Consider the following 19,136-nt stretch of genomic DNA (forward strand, 5'->3'; position numbering starts at 1 on the left):
AGCAAAGTAGCCAGCCGTGTAAACAGATGTCACACTGTACCCGAGACGAGATCTCAACCTAGGATAGCCAGTCCTCATTGTACTGGTGACAGGAACTAACCGGTGCGACACCGGACCATCCCAGACGGCGTGCTGAGCACCGATTAGACGATCTGTAGTGCTGTCTGCACGCGAATCTGACTTGAAGACGAAAACGAGATTTGCACTTCGCCACCACCTGAACACAGTTTTGTTATCCTTCTCATCTCGTGCTCTTCATCAAGCTCTCACCACAGACGTTGTCTAGAAACTGTCTGGTGGATGGAAATTTTAAATTTGACGACAAATCATATACCCCTTAATAAGTAAAACATTAAACACAGAAACACTCTAAGCAAAGCTAACAGTAGTGCTAGCTTCCTGTCATTATCTTACCTCCCTTATACTGTTTTCTTGAAATAATGAAAATTGTAACTGCTGTAACACGGTGGTGGTGTTCTGAAGATGCAGCCTATGATGTCCGGACTGGCCAAACAGCAGGTTTCTGGAATCAAAGTCACGCTTTGAACACTTTTTTCAGCACAAACAAGCGTATTAGAAATTACAAATTAGATGCATTAGGATTCTGCGTAAAAACGAACAACAGAAACAGCTAACGAATAAAAACGTAAAGAAGTTGTGTCTATGTCTGTCAGTAGTTTTTGACCATTTGATCAGATGGACATGTGAAATGCCCTAACACACGTCAAACAGTAGATCAGCTATCCAGGTCTTTGCACAAAGATAAGGGGTCAATCTGAAATGCATAAAAGCGTAGGGCGCCGAGCGCCAAACATCCAAACGAAACTGGAGGACTGTAGAAATGGAGGAACTGCTAGCAGAAGAACAGGATGGCTTCAGACCAGGTAGGAGCATAGTTGAAAAATAGATCTTTAGCACAACTGCATAGACTTTAAAAAGGCTTTTGACAAATTCAGGTGGTCAACGCCGCGGTGGCCGGAGAACGAACTGACTTACGAAAGTGAAGGAATGGACTGGTCGTCTTGTGCAAACCGATACCATTCAAGGGAAGAATGAATAAACGAGGATGAATGAAACAAGGCTTACATGGGTTCTTTTCTTACTTTTGGGGGTTTGTTGTTGTGGTTGTTCTAAGAGCGTAAGCATGTCCTCACAAGAAATAAAATTATGTCACGTACAAAAATCTAAGCAAGAAAACATTGCGAAATAGAAGACATGATCCACAAACACATCACATGGTTGCTAGTATATGACGATGGTTTTGTTTTGAGCAGCATTGTCCTTATATCCTGAGAGTGAAAAAAAAAATCAAAATACTAGCTGACTAGCTTAGCAACAATAGGACCACACTGTATTACGCTGTAACTCAGAATCTTTCGATTAAAATGCCAAAGCCCCTCTGCGAAAGCTTATCTCCCTCTAACTGATCATTTATATTAAGAGCATTAGGTGCTGGCTGCATAGCTTTCTAAAATTATTCATGATGCAGTGCTGACCCGGATATGCTAGAAAGTGGTTTATTTCACACAGGTGCGTACCGAAATGCATACCAGAGATTTTTTAAGAGGGACGGGGGTGAGGTAGGCTTACCGTAATGAATTTAAGTCGGTCAGTCCTAGTAGTTATAGAAGCTGAGATGTAATTCTCTCACTTTCTCTCCCTCCATCTCTTTCTCTAGCACACACACGCACGTAAAACAATCAATAACAATTCTTTATAAACGATGCTTCTTGTAAAAGCTTGTGTAGAGACCCATGCGCATTTGCGTGTAGTCACTGGTTACTTTTTTAATTTAGTACAGAAGGAAATGCTTTATTTAATATTGGTATGAGTGGTTGTAAAAGATTACATTTTCAGTGTAATTTCTTTTATCACTCCCTTTGTTTGCTGTTACTTGTTTGTCTCATGTGTCATGTCCTTCTATAAACATATTTGCCTCGAACATAATTCCCTTCTGTATACAGTTCTATGTCATTATTAATTAAATCTCTTCCTCGTCTGGAGACGTGAAACCTGGAAATAAGCTATTAGAAAGTAGTTTAGAAACAGCTGTAACCGTAGGTGTGACGTGGGAGCTGAAATAAAGTTAACAATGGTACAAGTGCCTGCAGCCGACGATTGATGCTTGTGAAGTGAAAAGATGAAAGGCAACAAGTGGCAGCAGGACACGCTGGTGTGGAGTTGCGGGGATGGGGGGTGGGTGGGATGAGAGTAAGAAGTCTGTCTAGCACCCACGAGGGGACAAAAGCCTTAACACGGAATGTCTTCTCGGCTTGCGGTAGAACAGAGGCCAACTGTGCTATTTATCTCAGCCATGCTCGGTCAGCTATAGCGGATATGGTTCAGCTGTCTGGCAGGTACAGGAGTTTCACCGAAATTGATTTGGCATGGTCAGACGTCAGGGTCTATGGCAAGCTAATCGCCGTCTGAGAGATCACATAGATCATCAGTACCTATTCTTCATTATTCCACTTGATGCGACTTCCTTTTGATCTCACGTCTCTGCAGTTCATTTCGAGAGTTGCTGCTTTGTATCTATTATTATTATTATCTTTATTATATCGCACTCTACTATCACAGATATTGCACTTTACCTGTTAACTATGATGGGACGTTGTATTATTGCGAACCTGTGACATGCAATACACTTCTCAGATGCAAAAGATAATGTACACGCGCTCACTCAGTCCTCTAGATAATATTCTGAAGCGTTGAACATTCATGACAATTACATTTTCAATTCTTGGAAAATGTCGCAGCTAGATTGAATAAAGTGACTTTGTCAGGCAGAGGAAATAAAATGCTACTAACACTGCCTCTCGAAGCCTTTTGTTACTCACCCTGCTCTTTCCATTCTCATTTCTAAATCTCACATACGCTGCACTTCGTTACGGTTGTGCGTCCTTGAAGCATGCCGGTCACTAGAAGTCCTACCTTCCTTAGCAGCAATCTTGCTAGCTGGGCTCTAATGATGGTTTACTATTTTGCTACATTCCCATGGGATTTTCCCCTGAATCGGTTGCCAGGCCGCAGCGGGTTATAAGCCTTCCTTGTGCGGCGACAGTCTATGCCGCTGGCCAAGCAGGTCATCGATTGCCAATCCTATTGAGATACAGAGGAGTGCGTGTTGAGGTCGTCAACCCTTACATAGAATGTCTAGCAACACGTCAGTTCTAATGTGACAGGAAGCATGCCGGTCATGAAGAAGTTTTGTGGGTTATCTTTCACCAGGGTTTCCAATCTACGAAAATCGCCCAAGAATGTTCAGATTGTTCAATATGTTAATTCTTAATCTTATCCATTTTCAATCACAACGACATGGGGCTGTAGTTATGAAACCCCGGGAAAACATATGGGCAACTCAAAGGCAAGTCATTTGTCTCTGCGGTTATGAAGCGATGTCCAGACCCCGCGGATATTACTTTATATGTTACTTTATCCTATGGCATCTTTGTCACCGCTTCACTACCGCGGCCCCAGGGGCAAAGCAGCATCCACAGGTCTGAACACCGCTTTAACTATGAAGGCAATTTAAGATGCTTGCCAATGAGTTCCCCATGTTGCTCAGGGCAACTCAGGCCTATAGATTATACAACCGTCCTTAGAACTATTAAAATACAATAGTCTGCAAAAAATGGTACGTCGATCTAGTTGCTAGCATTTAATTTTTTTACCTTTGGTCTCAGCTCTTTTGTATATTTATGCATAAAGGAAGGTATTAACGCTTATGCAATCACACCAGCTGATTACTATAATGGCTACAGATATTCGATTAAACTGTAAAAAATTCTTTTTATATAGTAAAATATATATCTATAATGAGAAATGGAAAGATCATTGTGGTAAATACATGCGACAGGCTTAATTTACCGCCATTGAAACTGAACTTGTCCAGTTGACCCTAAAACAAAAATGAAAAGAAAAATAAGCAAGTTCTTCTGTTCCATTCACGAACTTGTATCACGTCCATGAGTTGGCCTTACTTTTTCTTTCTCATGCCTGGTTTTCCATCGCTCCAGTCAAAAGATTCGGAGAAATAAGATATGTATATGTGTTTTATATACATTGTGTTGATACGTCCTCAAACATGCTGTAGGTAATTTGAGAGCAGGATCATTTGCTGTCGTCTGCACCGAAACGATCAGCGGTCGTCTGCCACGGCGGCAAGGGAAGCTACTCGTACCGCCACTCTCTATTCTCGAAAACTGCGCGAACTCACGAGCGGAGTCCGACATTCATGTGTTGACAAATTTGTTGCAAGTTTTACCATGGATGACTTTTCGTCCGACTTGACGGAGAAAACGGTTCGCTCTTTGAACAGCATCTTTGGACACAGAGACTTCAAGTCTTCTCTGCAGAGGCAAGCTGTGGAAGCAGTTGTTAAGAGTATGTTGCTGTTTTCAGTTTGACTTCTTTTTTTTTTTTTTTTGCAGACTTCGCAATAACTGAATAAGACGATCGAGGTATCGAACTTGAATGATGCAAGGGAGGGGAAGAAAAAGATTTATGAGATGTGCAGATGGTATTATAATCAACCCTTAGAGACAATGCCGAAGCAAATACAAGCGTACATGTGCTGATATGGGGGTGTGCACGCAAAGATATGTACGTGTCATACACGTTTTCCAAACTTTACGTCCCATGCCAACCTCTTAAATAAATAGAAATGAAATGCTTAGAATACTAGGTAGATCAGACATTATCAGCATATAGTACTGAGATGTATTATTTGACAGACCAGCGTGCCACACTTCAATTTTTTATTTTATCTGTTTATGGGTGAGTTGAGGGGAACATATACGCTCAAAGCCCCCATTTTGTGCTTTGATTATGAAATAATTACTCATTTTCATAATAAATCTTTACAGAGAAAATTTCATGTGCAAATGATGCTTCTGTTTCATTTACATTGTCACAAGATATTACATTTAAACTGTTTATTCAACATCTAGCATTTTATAAAGAATTATGAATTCTTTAGATAAAAAAGAAATATTTTATTTTTGTTTCAGGGAAGGATGACGTGTTTGTTTCAATGCCAACAGGGGCTGGCAAGTCCCTTTGCTACCAGTTACCAGCTGTTGTCCATAGTGGCATCACACTAGTAGTTTCCCCTCTTATAGCTCTTATGCATGACCAGCTTGAACACTTATCAGATATTGGTATAAAAGCAGAAACCATTAACTCTAAAATGTCTGCCGAAGAACGCCGAAGAGTTGTTGGAGATCTCAAGTCAAACTCACCCAAAATAAAACTCCTTTACATTACTCCTGAACAAGCTGCCACAGACTTCTTCAAAGATTTGTTGGAGGTTTTGTCTGGGCGTAAACTTCTAGCTTATTTTGTGGTAGATGAGGCACATTGTGTTTCACAGTGGGGTCACGATTTTCGTCCAGATTATTTGAAGCTTGGCTGGTTGAGACCAAAAATGCCTGGTGTGCCCTGCATTGCATTGACAGCTACGGCCACAGCTCAGGTTGTCAAAGACATTTACAAACAGCTGCACATGAAAGAGCCAGTGCAGACATTTAAAACATCAAGCTTTCGTTCAAATCTTTATTATGAAGTTTGTCTGAAGGAAGTTCTTACTGACCCTTATGATGATCTTGCCAGATTTGCCATCAAATCACTGTCAGGAATTCCAGAAACTGAAGATGACTGTTGGGTAATTGGCTGTTTAGAATTTTTTGCTTATTTACAGAGTATGGACTAATTTAAGTAGTTGCACTTTTGAAGAGTGTGATGTGAAATTGAATGTGCCTGCGTTTATTCTTGAGGATAACAAGAAACAGGAAGATTAAAACATTATAAAGTACTTTTAAAAAGCACTATTCTTGGTCTAGATGGCCTTTAAATTAGCATGATTTTAATCTTAACAGTATTTTTTTTTTCTCTTTTTGTGCTCTGAAGGCTAACCATGGCTGTGGCATTGTCTATTGCCGAACAAGAGATGGCTGCCATGAGATTGCTGCACGGCTCACACGTAAGGGTATTCCTTGCAAAGCTTACCATGCAGCTCTCAAGGCCAGTGAAAGGACAGAAGTACAAGAGGATTGGATGGAAGGCAGAGTTCCTGTCATTGCAGCAACCATCAGCTTTGGCATGGGTGTAGACAAGGCAAATGTGAGGTTAGAAATGGAAGCCAAATAAAAAAAGCAGGGAGCCAGCTAGGCATCTTATTGGCATAGTCTTTATATCCTTCATATTAAGGTTGATTATCATGGCATAGCCTGCATAGAAGAATCCTATAGACAACTCACACCTTTTGCACTTAGTAGATAATTCAAAATCTTGTACTAGGATTAAAGGACAATTGCTGTAATGAAACTCAGAACTTATTTTAGCATACAATTTTCTAGGCTTCCCTGCTTTGCTGTTACTGAACAATGCTTTGAACTGAGTTGTACAATGGGGGAAAAAAATGGTTTTATACATTGGTTATTTTCTGGATTGCTCAAATGGTTTATCCCTTTAGATATTATTGATAAAAACCAGTCATCTCTGTTTATTTAATCTTTGGGCTGTAAGAGAAAGTAAATTCAAGGATGCAAACATTAAGCACAAGAAAAAAGCCTAAAAACTCATAATGCAAGAAAATAAGATTTGAGCATTAACTAATCAGCAGCTAAGATGTTTTGCTACAAGTGAAAAATGAGTTCTGACAAAAGCAAACAAATACTCATAAAAAAATTTGCTTTAACAAATGAGGACAGCACAGGCCAAGATATTTTAAATGTTTAAGTCTGTTTTTGTTTTTAAAGGTTTGTGGCTCATTGGACTTTACCAAAATCTATGGCTGGCTACTATCAGGAGTCAGGAAGAGCTGGACGTGATGGCCTTCCATCATACTGTCGCCTTTATTATTCTCGGCAAGAAAAAAGTGCTGTGTCTTTTCTACTAAATGCAGAGTCAAAAAGACCAAAAGTGAGATATTCAGCTCATTTTTATTGGAAGGAAATAATAAATTACATAAAAGGACATTTAGATACCAGATGTAATGTTTACTATTTTTAGTTACACGAAATTATACATTACACTTATGCCTTCTAAATTGTCTAGTCTTCGCAAGATAACATCAGTGTGATGAGCTTAATAGTGTTAAGAGTGATAGCTTATTCCAGGATATTTATTCTCAGATTGTTATGTGCAAGATACATTTTTTTCAAGTTACCATAACTACCATCTTGGAATATGCTACAAGTGGATTGAAAAGTATTTCTTATGGCAGAAAAATGCAGAAGCAGCAAAAATCCAGGCAAAAGCTGCCCAAGAGAGTTTTGGTGCTCTGATTATGTTTTGCGAAAGTCTAAAGTAAGCTTTTTTGAAAGTTTATTTTATCTGTTAGATATATTCATTAGCACATTATATTTATTGTGCACCTGTTTTCCATCTTGTCTTAAATTTTAATGAAAAACCCAATCAGTTCTCCAATTTCTTACTAGGTATCAGGGTTCTGTTTTAGAATAAACTGTTTTCAGTTGTGTTGTATATGCCTGTTATTCATCATATTTACTCTATTTTTTTTTCTTACTTACCATGAATATGTTTTCTGTAAGAGGTGACGGCCACTTATTTAAGTTCATGTTATAATGCAAATAATCTCCCCAGAAACATAGAGCGGTCCAGTGGCACAACGGTTAGCGCCTGTCACCAATACAGTGAAGGTTGGCTGCCTAGAGTTCATTTCTCGTCTCGGGCACGCTGTTCTTTCTCTGCACGTGGCATCTGTTTACAGGGCTGGCTGCCTGCCGTAATATAGCCTCAGTTGCTGGCATGGCATAAAACACGAATTCCCCCCTTCCAGAAACATAAGACGAATTCCTGTTTTGTAGATGTTATTAGTGCAAGATATTTGTGCTCAAAACAGAAAGTTGTTTTTATCCAAAATACTAATTTTTGTCAAACATTCTGCAACCCAAGCAAATTTCCCTAGATATTCTGGGTTGCTGAGCTTAAGCAGTTATCCGATAAATATGAATCATTTAATTTGCCTAGATGTCGCCACTGGAGCATTGCCTCATTTTTTGGGGACGAGAAGCCATCATGCAACAGGGCATGCGATGTCTGTCGTGATCCTAAAAAGGTTGAATTGGAGATGCGCAATCTTCAAGCTGATAAATGTGGAACAACACGCAAGGGGGTTAAAGGCAGTGGAATGATGTTTAATGATGATTCAGACATGTACGGAGGAGGAAGAAGAGGTGTTAAGCGGTGAGTTTGAATGCTGATGTAGCTCACTGATACCAATAATTTCTGTAAAAGATTTGAAAAATTGTCCTTTTTATGGAAATACTTTTATGCATTTAGTTTTATGTGCAGATATAGATTTTGTGCAGGTCAAAGTCTGTACATATAGACCCCAAAGTTCATTTAAAATCTGGCTTGAGAAAGAAGTCACAGCAGATTTATTTGTATGTGCTTAGTTGATGTGTGCATCCAGATAGTAATTTTTCCTTGATAGTCATCAGTCCCAATATTTTTAAGGGATGATTAGTTTTACTAAATGTGTCAAATCATTATGATTTTGGAAAACACTTTTAAATAAAATTGGGTAATTTTTAATGTTATCAGAGTAATTTTTAATTTTATGCTCTTAAACTCTTCTAGAGAATGGGATGAATACAAAGATGCAGATGATGATGAAGAAGGTGAAGGAGATTACCAAAGACAACAACGTATGGAAAAAAGGAGTAAAGATGATCGACAAAAACTTATCAATAACCAATTTAAGCTTCGCAAAGGGGTTAGTGAAGACAGTAAAATTTCTTTCTTTTGAATACTTTTTTTTTAACTGCTTAGCCTCCCTTGTTTTATAAAGTTTGGTGAAAAATGACATTACTGTAGTCCCATTACTTGCCAAACAGTGAAAGAAAATAAAGTTGGTTTTCTACATAAAGCTAAGGAGACTGAGAGAAAAAGTATTATAAAGTTTAAAATATTGAAATTAAAATCAAGACTTGATTTGAATAGCAGAGGTAATTCCTATATTCTCAGTGGTTTCATCAGATGCTGTACAATATTTTTTTTTTTTATAATGCATCATAGCTAGCTAGAAACAAGTACATTATTAAAGAAAGATAAAATTTTAAGTGAACATTTCTGGATAGTTTTCAAACTGTGAAACTAAAAAAAAAATTGCTAAAATGCAAGACTCAATGCAAGACTTAAATCCCAATGCAATCTGCCTTTTTTTTTTTATTTTTAATTTTCTACATATGAAAATACAGGACTGCAACAAAAGAAGAAAAAAAAAACCAAGCATGGATTGAGTCACTGCTCATAAGACTATATCAATGCAAAAGTTATAGCTCAGAGTACTATTCCTGTTACCAGTATTAGGTTCGTTATATGTAAATAAAAGTGGAAAATAATATCTCCACTGGGCTATTAATCACTTAGCCTCGTATTTATAGATGCATAAAATATTTTGTTTTTTACCTTTCATTTAAACACATAAAATAAACTGATACTGGCTGCTTCATAAATTTAAAAAAAACTCCTAACATGGTGTCCACTGAACTGTCTTTGGAGGGGGAGGGAATTTTTATGCCGAGCCATCAACTAAGGCAGCAAGGCAGCCAGCCCTGTAAACAGATACCATATTCAGAAGAAGAACAGCATGCCAAAGACGAGAGCTGAATCCAGGACAGCTAACCCTCTTTGTATTGGTGACAGACGCTAATCGTTGTGCCATCAGACTGCCCAATTTGGAATGGGAATCAAAACTGGATAATACTAAACGGATAATAAAGACAATGTTGCAGTTTACTGTTGATGCTCGTATATTGAGGAAAAGAGATTAATTTAATTACATTCTATGAATTCCTTCACATAATTAGTAAAATATTAGGGAAACATAATTTCTCAGTAAAACATCATCCTTTTCTCAAATGGAACTTGCGGGAACTTAAAATATTAATAGTATGGCACAGTAGCTATTTAGAAGCATGCTGTAGACTAAAACATGAAAAAAACTCAAATGAAGACACGTCTTTAAAGAATCATTTCACTCTATTTGTTGTGAACCACGTCATTCATTCACTTCTTAGGCAAAGACAGATGTTACTCCCGAGAAGAAAGAAGAAGTTTTTGAACCTCCATCCCCGTGGTGTCCTCTCCGAGATGCTGCAAGCGAAAGAGTGCCTAGATTAGCAGTGAAGGTGAAATACACTTCAGTAATTGTCTTGCTTTTGTTTAGGTCATTTTGAGCAGCATATTTGTTTTAATGGTAGAAAAGATATAGTTTTTTCACCCTTATCAGCTTGAAATCATTGTTATAATATAGATTTGTAGATATTTAAAATTCATCAAAGTACAGATAGTGCAATTGCATCTGTTTATATTATAATCATCACTTCCTTGATTGGATGTGGAACTACCATAGTGATCCTATTACCATCACTTGCCACTTGGTTTTCTGACACTCTAGGAGCTGTTGAATGATAAACCTGTCTACTCTTGGATATGGTCTGCACATTTCTTTTATCATGTGCTTTTTTACTTTACCCTCTTCAGTACTCAAATGCTGTTGATATTGAGATGTGCCCACACCAGTCTAATTTGCATCATTTTTCTGTTTCCATGGTCTTTAAATCCCAAGTGATTTGGATAATTCTTTTTTCATATCTCTTTATTTATGTACTTTTTATAAAATAAAAACTAAGAAGCATCTCTGTAAGTTGAAATGCATTTGTTTTTCAGTTCCTTTGTATTATTCTATCATTTCAGACACGTGAGCACTGCTTTGAAATGCTTGAGAAGGCTTTGTATGAAAACTTTGTAGAAGCATTTCAGCATGACTTGGAGCAAGTTAGAACAGCAGATTGTGAATCTCGTTGCTGTGCCTTGGACCTGGAGCATGAGATTTTTCTTTCTGCCAAGCAAGCAAACATGTACAAAGTCTCCATTACAAAACTAGTGAGAGATGTCAAGAAGCTGTCATCAGAAAAGATGCCACACCCTTGTTTTTACTCGGAAGCAAGGGAGTCACTGTATCATGTTTCTGGTTTGCACAGACATGAGTGTGGGGAAGGCACTAAAGATGTTGCGTCCAGTTTGGCAGATGAAGATGAGTCATCCTCAGAATCTTCTCTGTCACTGAAAAGAGTGTTTGGATATGACTCAGGTGATGAAACAACTAGAACAAGTAGTTCTTTTCTTCAAGTAAATGATTCTGGGTTTGTCACGGAGCAAGATCAGGCAGAGATGTCTTTGCCTGAAAACATACAGGAAAATGCGGACAGTGTGAAAGCTCTACAACAAGGTGCTAATAAGGAGAGTTCTCAAACAACACCTGCAAATGAGAACAGTTCCCAAATAGCACCATCAGCAAAGCCAGGTGTACCAAAGATTGTTATTTCTGGGAAAGAGAGGACTACAAATCAGAAGAACAAGAGTCTGAAAATAAAACAGTTTCTAGGATTTCAGAACATTGTGTGGAACATAAGCGAGAGAGGAAAAAAGAACATGTTCGTCACTCTTCTCATAGCTCCAGGTGAGGTTTCAGGATTTTTCTGCTCCTCTAGTGTGTAAGTCTACAGTGTTGTTATTTGTTAATGGTTTCCTTTGAATCATAAAAGTCAAAGACAAGGGACTTGGTCTCCAAACTTTCAAATGAGAACTGATGGGAGGTGAGGAGGGTGGACTAATAGCAACCTATGAGACAGAGCTGTGGGCATGTAGAATGATTTAAACATAAGAAAATTAATATTTAAAAAAAAAAAGAAAATGTTATATGACTCAACATCTGTTCCTCTTTCTCTTTTTTTAAATTTTAGGAACGTAGATACAGAAACTTCAAATCACAAACACAAGCCAACCAGGGATCCTCGAAAGAGATGTCCTCAGGTAGGCTGGACATTTTCTACAGTTATTTAATAGTTGTACTTTTAGTTGTTTTGGTCGTGTTTAAAGAAACTTCTGAATATCATTCTAAAGTGTGATGCCTCATTCAAGTCAAAGCACTATGTAATAGCTCAGTGAGTGTAGTACTGCTGGATAACCACGTAGGAGCTTACTTTTGCACCACAGTAGTCATACGTCAGGGATACCCTATCACCGGTGCTGTTTAATATCTTCTTTGAGAACATCATGTGCGAAACCATCCTCAATCACACTTCCATTTCATTTGGTGGAAGGCCGATCTGCAACTTGTGCTTTGCAGAGATTTGTTAGCAGGCACTAAAAAAAATCTGCAAGATTTTTACCAACACAACTGACAGACGGTTCAAACAGGTGTGGAATGGAGACCAGCATGGAAAGAGCAAAGTTATAACCAATGTCACCAGCAAAGCAGAGATGTATATGAACAGGGTACAGTTCAAAGAGGTAAGCAGCTTCAAGTACTTGGGAGCCTACCTCCTCAAGGACTGCAGCTCTACATCAGATATTCACATTAGGATTGTGACAGCAACAGCGACCATGGTCAAGCTAGATAGGATCTGGCATAGATAAGAACAAAACAGAGAAACTTGATCTTATAGCTATAAGATCAGTTTCATTATAATGTACAATCTGTACAAATTCCTGGTACTACTGATCCTGCTTTGCAGATGTGACCACGTGGACTCTGCTCACTGAAACGGAAGTAGAATCCAGACATTCAAGAACATGTGCCTTAGGAGGCTGCTCCAGATCTCATACAGAGAGCATAGAACCAACTATTTTGTACGTAATAAGGTTGCCACACTCGTAAGACACCAGGAACCGCTACTTGCAACAGTCAAGCTGGTCTTCTATGGCCATGTGACCCATCACAGCACCTTTCCGAAGACTATCCTTCAAGGTACTTTGGAGAATAGTTGATGTTGGGGTGGCTAGAAAAAGAACAGGCTTATGAACATCAAAGACTGAAATGGTTGTCCTGTTCAGGACCTGCTCACTATCGCCCAAAATAGGCAAGAGGGGTGAGCCCTATCAGCTGCTGCATCTATCCATGTGCTCCCTCCAGCGACAGGTACCAGTCAATGGATGACTGACTGACTGTAGCATTTAGAATCCCACAATGTTAATAAGGGAACATATGTAGTTTCAGTATTAACAATGCATTTATTTCTTCAGCGATAACTTTCTCATTCATACCCTTACAGACAATTTTTCTCTGTTTTGTTTTTTAAATAAACAAGTCATCAAATTCTCTCTCTCTCTCACACACACACACATATTTTCTTCTCATTCCCCCAGCTTCCATGTGCATTTTGGTACATAATACTGTCATCTGTTTTCTTTTTTATGTTTTGGGTACAAACATATGAACAAGTCAGTGTTTGTAAAAGCAGTAGCATGTAACATTGATATAGGAATGTATCCGTCACAAACTTTATTTGTCAACAAATGTACATTCAGCATCTTATCTCTCAGTCTCATTAATTTATGAAAACAATGTGATGATTTATCTGTCTCTGAATATATGTTCTCGAGTAGTCTGTCTTTTTTCAGCCTGGGTGGGAAGAAGTTGGTAAACAGTCAGCTTCAACAAAGAGATCTAAAGCTGAGTCATCAGCCTCTGACACAGCCAGCATTTCATCCACTTCCAATAACCAGACAAAGGTAAAGGATGATAATGTCAAAAAAGAGAAGCTGGCAACAGAAAATGCTGATCAGGACAAAAAAGGAGTGGCAGATCTTGTAGTCAAGTATTTAACACCTCATTACAAGGCTGGATGTTTTGCAAACAAGGTAATTGCCAACATTTCTGCTAATGCGCTTTTTATTTTTTTATAAAATCATATTTCAATCAATGATCCAATTGAGGTCTGTTTGGAAAGCTGTCTAGGTTGTGTCATGAAGCAACTAAGCAGGCTGGCTGGCAAGATGGCTTTTGAGATTAGAGAATTTTTGTATCAGTCAAACTAGCAATGATAAAAGTAAATGATGAAGTTCAGATTAATCAGTACATGTGTGAGAAGACTGTACAGAAATCTGTGCATATTTCTCACTCGAAGTACAACTGGTTCTTTCATAAACCAGTGAATAAATTTATTGCAAGTATTTCTTTTTAGTTGCGATACAAGAGTGATGTACTAATATCAAGTAAAATTGATTTGAAAAAATCTCTTCTAAGTGCATGTGTACAAATCGGATTGCAGGAACTGTTCAAAAGTGTTGCTCGGTCAATATCACATAATGTGATGGAGATGACCAAAGGACTGCCTACATCTGGTAATTGTATGTAGTATCTTCTTGATTTTGCATTTGTGCTGTGCAGTGCATGATGTAGTTGTGTGGCTTTCTGCGCTTGTGCTGGTAAAATCCTCTCAACAGTCAACCTTGCTCAGTATCCTAGTCACAGTCAACTGTAGACAGCTTTGCAGCAATGCAGAAATATTTGTCATGTCAGCGGTATTGTTGTAAACAGAGTGTTTGAAGTGTTTGTGTCTTAGGATGGTTAACTTGCAGTAAAATTTGTTGAATTTAAAATACTGTTAGTACAGCAAAATCTCATATTACGTCCTCTTAGTAACAATCCAAAAAGTAAGAAATTTTTACTTTCAGGTAAAATGACTAATTGTTAAAACACACACACATAGATCTTGTGGACTACCTGGTAATTCCTCCTCTTATTTTTCTTCCTGTTGATCAGGAAAGAAACATTACTGTAATTACTCATTCCCTGATGTGCAAAACATTTTTGCTTGCACCTGTACATTTGTTTGAAGTTGGGGTTCATTAAATGAAAGCCAACTGGTCAGTCTCCCTAACAAGACCCCTCTCAGTTAAGACGTGATTTTGGTGGATTTTAGCAAGTCTTAATAGAAAGGTTTTACTGTATTAGCTGGTAATATTTTTGTGCTTGCATGTTGCACTGGTCCTGTTGCTGATTACAGTCAAAACTTTTAAACCTTCCCTTAAACAACAAATGTACAAGCAGAACAAAAAAAAACAGACTAAATCAAATATACCACAAAACAACAGTCAACTCTGTTTGTTTTTTTCTGCCAAAGTTTATAAAAGGGATATTTTTGTCCTTTGCAAGCAGTGTTTTGACAACTTTTTTTTTTACTCCAAGTAAATAATTCTGCTCGTTTCCTGTTCTGACTTATCTCTTCAAAACAAAACACACAAAAATAAAAAATAAAAAAATGACAATGACAATGACAATGTAGAGCTGTAGTACACTGACACTGTGTGGAGTTAATGTACCAAGTGTCCACCAGCTGCTCATTTCTTGGTTTAGTGAATAAGTGTGTGTATGTGAGAGAGAGCTAGAGAGTGAGAAAGTGAGGGAGGGAAGGAAGAAGTGACATGGAGATATGAAACTTACCTTCATAGGATTTTGTCATCTGGATTCATTTGTACTACTAATTTAGCTAGGTCTCTTTCTGCTTGCTTGCTTGCTTGTTTGTAGCAACAAAAATGTGTCAAGTGTGTTTTATAGTAGTTATTCTATAAATGCCCAAAAATAGTGAAAAATGTGTAAAGTTGTTCGAAATAGTTATTTTTTGCAAAGGCTTTTATTAAGAGACAAGAGAGACTGAATCACCAGCTCCTTTCCTATAAAGTTCTTTGCTTTGGCTAGTCTGTCAGTGAAGCTGTGCTGGCTTGAGCTAAAGGCACGATGGTTTCCTAGTGTGAATTAAGCTGTCGTCTAAGACATTTCCTAAGTTAAAAGTAGCCATATAATTGCACGTTTTACACAGAAATTAATTGAACATCTTTGTCTTCTTAGGAGTATACACTGTTCAGTTTTACTTGTAGAATGTTGCTGTTAAAACTTAGGGAATAAACCTTCAGAAAGAGTTTACTAATAGTATGGGACATTGGCAAAGAGAAGATTTAGACTGCTCTGTTTTCAGGTATGATGCTTGAATATGTGTAGTGTCATCTAAAATGATCTAAAATCCTTGTAGCTCCCTTGAATGATTTGTCCAAGGTGCATGGTTTGTCTTCAGCCAATAACAAATGCAGATTTTTACTTTGTCCACAGGTAAGGAAGAAGCCAAGCGACTTGTACGAGAATTCATGGAAGAGCACAAGAAAGTGTTATCCCATGATGTTCTAAGAGGCTTGCGAGCTTGACTGCATCCCCTTGAAGTCTGTGAGAGAGATGAAAGGCTGCAGGTGTGAAGACACCTTCAAAATGTGATTGTGCTGAGGCTTCCAAATGACTGTGATTTTTTTCTTTGACCTGTAACCACATAGGGCATGTAACGGTTGTGTTATAAGAGGTGCCACACAGCATGGCAGCCTGGTACAGTTCAACGTTTAAAAAAGTTGCCATGCAGTTGTTATGATACTTCTACTTCCAAAGAAAAAATACAATCCACTGTATTATAAAGACAATTGCAAGCATGTGATGGACTCCATAACTTGTGAAAGTCTGAGGGATACTACATAAGGTGTGAATAGACTTGACAACAGGGCTTTGTGAAGACAAATCTTTGCACAAGACAGATTGCATATGCTGCTAAGGAGATGTTGTGAGTTTAATTTTATTTACGTGTATCTCAGGCTTTATGGAGTATCGTTTGTCTGCCCTTAAAGATATTGAACTCAGGATGAGTAGAGAGAATGGCAGTTGAAAGTTTTGCACAAAAATATTTGTTGTGTAAACCTCAAACATTTTCTGTGATTTTTCTTGTTTTCTTTCTTTCCTTCTTCCCTTTTTTGTCCTTCCTATTGTTACATCCACTGCATCATTGCGTTTGGTGCTATTGGCTCTGCAACTCTTACTGATGCAATTCCTCTTTCCTTCTCGTTTACCATAGTTTGTCTTTGTGCTTCAAATTTGTCGCATCAGAAGTGCAAGGAAGTGTTTTCACTGTCATATTGTGTGTAAATCAAAGGTTGCAATTGTTTGCTTTAAAAAAATCCAGTTTGATAATACATTTATCTCAGTACAACATATCAAAAACTTTGTTGATTCTAAGGCTTCTTTTTATCTACCAATAATATGTAGTATTAATAGACACTTGTGTTGTTTAAGTTTGATCTAGTCATTTTCCATTATTATGATTGGAATTGCTGTTGACCAGGGTAATAGTAATTTGTAATTCATTGAACAATTTGTATTCACATTTGGTTGTTTGTTTTGCTCCTCAGGTTAAAAGACTAATTTTTTTAGAATTTATACATGATTATTGAGATACAAGTATTGAAAATTATTTGGCATTACTGTTTGTTTAATTTACTTGGTGATCCTTTTTCTGTCACCAAATGACACAAATATTCAATTTGTTTGGATGAGAACTTTGTTTCTTTTTATCTTTTGCACTTGGTCTGAAAGGTTTCTTAAGTGATCTGTGTGCAGACAGGGCAGCATCATTAAAATTTGCCTTCATAGACATGAATGAAAGATAATGTTCAGCAGCCATAAGGAATTTTTATTGCAATTGTTTCAGTATATGGCCAAGTGTCTGTACATGTTCCAGTTTGTTGCTGTTGTTTGTTAACAGAAATTGCTACCTTTACTTACATTCACTTTGTGAGGAAGATGGATTCGAAATATTCATCCACATGCCAACACCATTTGTTATTGAATGAAGCCAACAGTTCAACAGTGTGTGTAACTACATATGGCTATCATTCCCGTTTTCACAGATTCATGATGGACATATAAACCAGGGCTTCTGCTTAACAAAAAATTGCGTACAGTACGCATTAAAAGTTTGTAGGACCCCTTCAATTTTTGTCAATGGGGTCCCCTTCAAATGTGGGCGAAGAACTGGGACCCCTTAAAAATCTGAAGAAGGGGTCCCTGGGACCCCAAAGAATTTAGCCTTAGCAGAAGCCCTGTGTAAACTAACTACAGACCTTGGCATTTTGAGAGAATTGCTGTAGTAGAAAATATTAGGACATGATTTTACTAATCCTTACAATTTTGTCTTATAAAGCCCTTTTTTTTAAAAATGCAAATCCACACATGTTGGAAGCAGAATTGTCGAAATTCTTGATGCATTTCACATAAGACCTTATTCTCTGCATAAGTTTGGGAGGCCACCCACCATGTCGATGATGCTCTGTATCCACAGAATCACTCATTGAAAATCATTTGCACTCAATGTGCCAAGTGGATTCGAACTACCCTAGCCACCTCAATCCCTTTTGTAACAATTTTCCCTCATATTTGCATTCAGCTGTTTTGTCTCAGTGCTAATTGATTTTGGCCCTTCATTATGTTTGAACTCACTGACTGAACTGATTTAAATTAACGTAGGCAATAATTTTAGAGGGTTAAAAATGTTGCGCGAGATTTTGTGTGGTTTCTAAGACCTGACAGACATCTTTTAATAGCATCCTTCTGGTCAAAACATCTTGAAAGCAAGTGGCACCACCCTGTGCTTCTTTCCCTTGAGTATTGCATCATGGGAAAAGAGGAGGAAGAAATACTTTTGCATTTTGTGGGGTTTTTTTTAAGCTGTTACAGTACTGTGTGAGAATGATTGTCAGATACTAACTTTACAATCAAGGTTCTATAGCGCCCCAGACCAGCATCATCTGGACTTGAAGCACTTACATTCAGGTGCGCGAGCACACCACATCAAGTGCACCTTCATGCTCATGCAGACACGAACGCACAACAAAATGTGTTGATAAAGCGCTATAGAAGTTTTATAGAATGCCATATGGGTTGAAAGAGATGTAACCAGAAGTTGCTGGCAGCGTGCACAATTTATTTGAAAAACTGTACTGCAGGTAACAAATACTTAAATCTACTCCACGGTTTAGTCGTAGAAGGATTCACACAAACTGGGTTACAGGACGTTATCAGTGTCTCGTGCTTCTGGTGTCACATGACCAGGGTCAAATGATCAAAACCTTTGGCTGCTTTCGAGCATGGAGAAAGACCCTTGATCGAACCACTTGATTTAATTTAGAAAACATGTATTCACACTGCTCAGAGGCTATAGAAGGTATAACTATAAACTTGAAAAGTTTCCGAGTTATTTCATGTCGATGTAGTGTACGTGTCTGAACGTGGTCAAGAATAGACAAGTTCGGCAGTTGGAGATAATTGCGGAGTGATATTTGTGAGGCAGGTGTCCATCTCGCTGTTTTCTTCCCCAACCTGCCAATACACACACCTCTTTCAGCAGGTGAAGAGAGAGGGTAGCACGGGAACTACAGTTCCTCAAGTCTCGGACACGGCTGCTCTCATCCCTCGGGTGTCTGCTTAGTTAATAAGGATATAGCCAGCT

At 38.1% G+C, this 19,136-nt stretch overlaps 2 protein-coding genes across 5 annotated transcripts in view; one reads left to right on the forward strand and one right to left on the reverse strand.

Moving 5' to 3' along the window:
- LOC112558841 (ankyrin repeat domain-containing protein 50-like) overlaps positions 1–523 on the reverse strand; it is a 56,582-nt gene extending 56,059 nt beyond the window's left edge. The window contains exon 1 of the mRNA XM_025229545.1: positions 415–523. The gene's annotated coding sequence lies outside the window, so the exon portion shown is untranslated. The remainder of the gene's footprint in view (positions 1–414) is intronic.
- Positions 524–4,181: 3,658 nt separating this feature from the next.
- LOC112560145 (ATP-dependent DNA helicase Q5-like) lies at positions 4,182–18,337 on the forward strand. 4 transcript variants are annotated; one of them, XM_025231755.1, is made up of 13 exons: positions 4,182–4,386; positions 5,013–5,665; positions 5,911–6,128; positions 6,762–6,924; positions 7,229–7,311; positions 7,996–8,211; positions 8,608–8,743; positions 10,050–10,160; positions 10,729–11,494; positions 11,778–11,847; positions 12,552–12,784; positions 13,438–13,677; positions 14,088–18,337. In XM_025231755.1, exons 1-10 carry the CDS (start codon positions 4,269–4,271, stop codon positions 11,783–11,785), a joined length of 2,472 nt encoding a protein of 823 aa, XP_025087540.1. In that variant the 5' UTR covers positions 4,182–4,268; the 3' UTR covers positions 11,786–11,847; positions 12,552–12,784; positions 13,438–13,677; positions 14,088–18,337. The 4 variants fall into 4 exon arrangements, with proteins under 4 accessions (XP_025087540.1, XP_025087538.1, XP_025087539.1 ...); XM_025231753.1 differs by lacking the exon at positions 12,552–12,784 and having other exon boundaries at positions 14,088–14,166; positions 15,926–18,337; XM_025231754.1 differs by lacking the exon at positions 12,552–12,784 and having other exon boundaries at positions 14,088–14,160; positions 15,926–18,337.
- Positions 18,338–19,136: the final 799 nt, after the last annotated feature.

Source organism: Pomacea canaliculata, linkage group LG3, assembly GCF_003073045.1.
Source record: "Pomacea canaliculata isolate SZHN2017 linkage group LG3, ASM307304v1, whole genome shotgun sequence".
Classification (NCBI taxonomy): Eukaryota; Metazoa; Mollusca; class Gastropoda; order Architaenioglossa; family Ampullariidae; genus Pomacea; species Pomacea canaliculata.

Coding starts and splice junctions, on each gene's coding strand:
- LOC112560145 (XM_025231755.1), top strand. CDS start 4,269: ATGGATGACTTTTCGTCCGACTTGACGGAGAAAACGGTTCGCTCTTTG. Junction 4,387..5,012: donor TGTGGAAGCAGTTGTTAAGA/GTATGTTGCTGT, acceptor TTTTTGTTTCAG/GGAAGGATGACGTGTTTGTT. Junction 8,744..10,049: donor AATTTAAGCTTCGCAAAGGG/GTTAGTGAAGAC, acceptor TTCACTTCTTAG/GCAAAGACAGATGTTACTCC.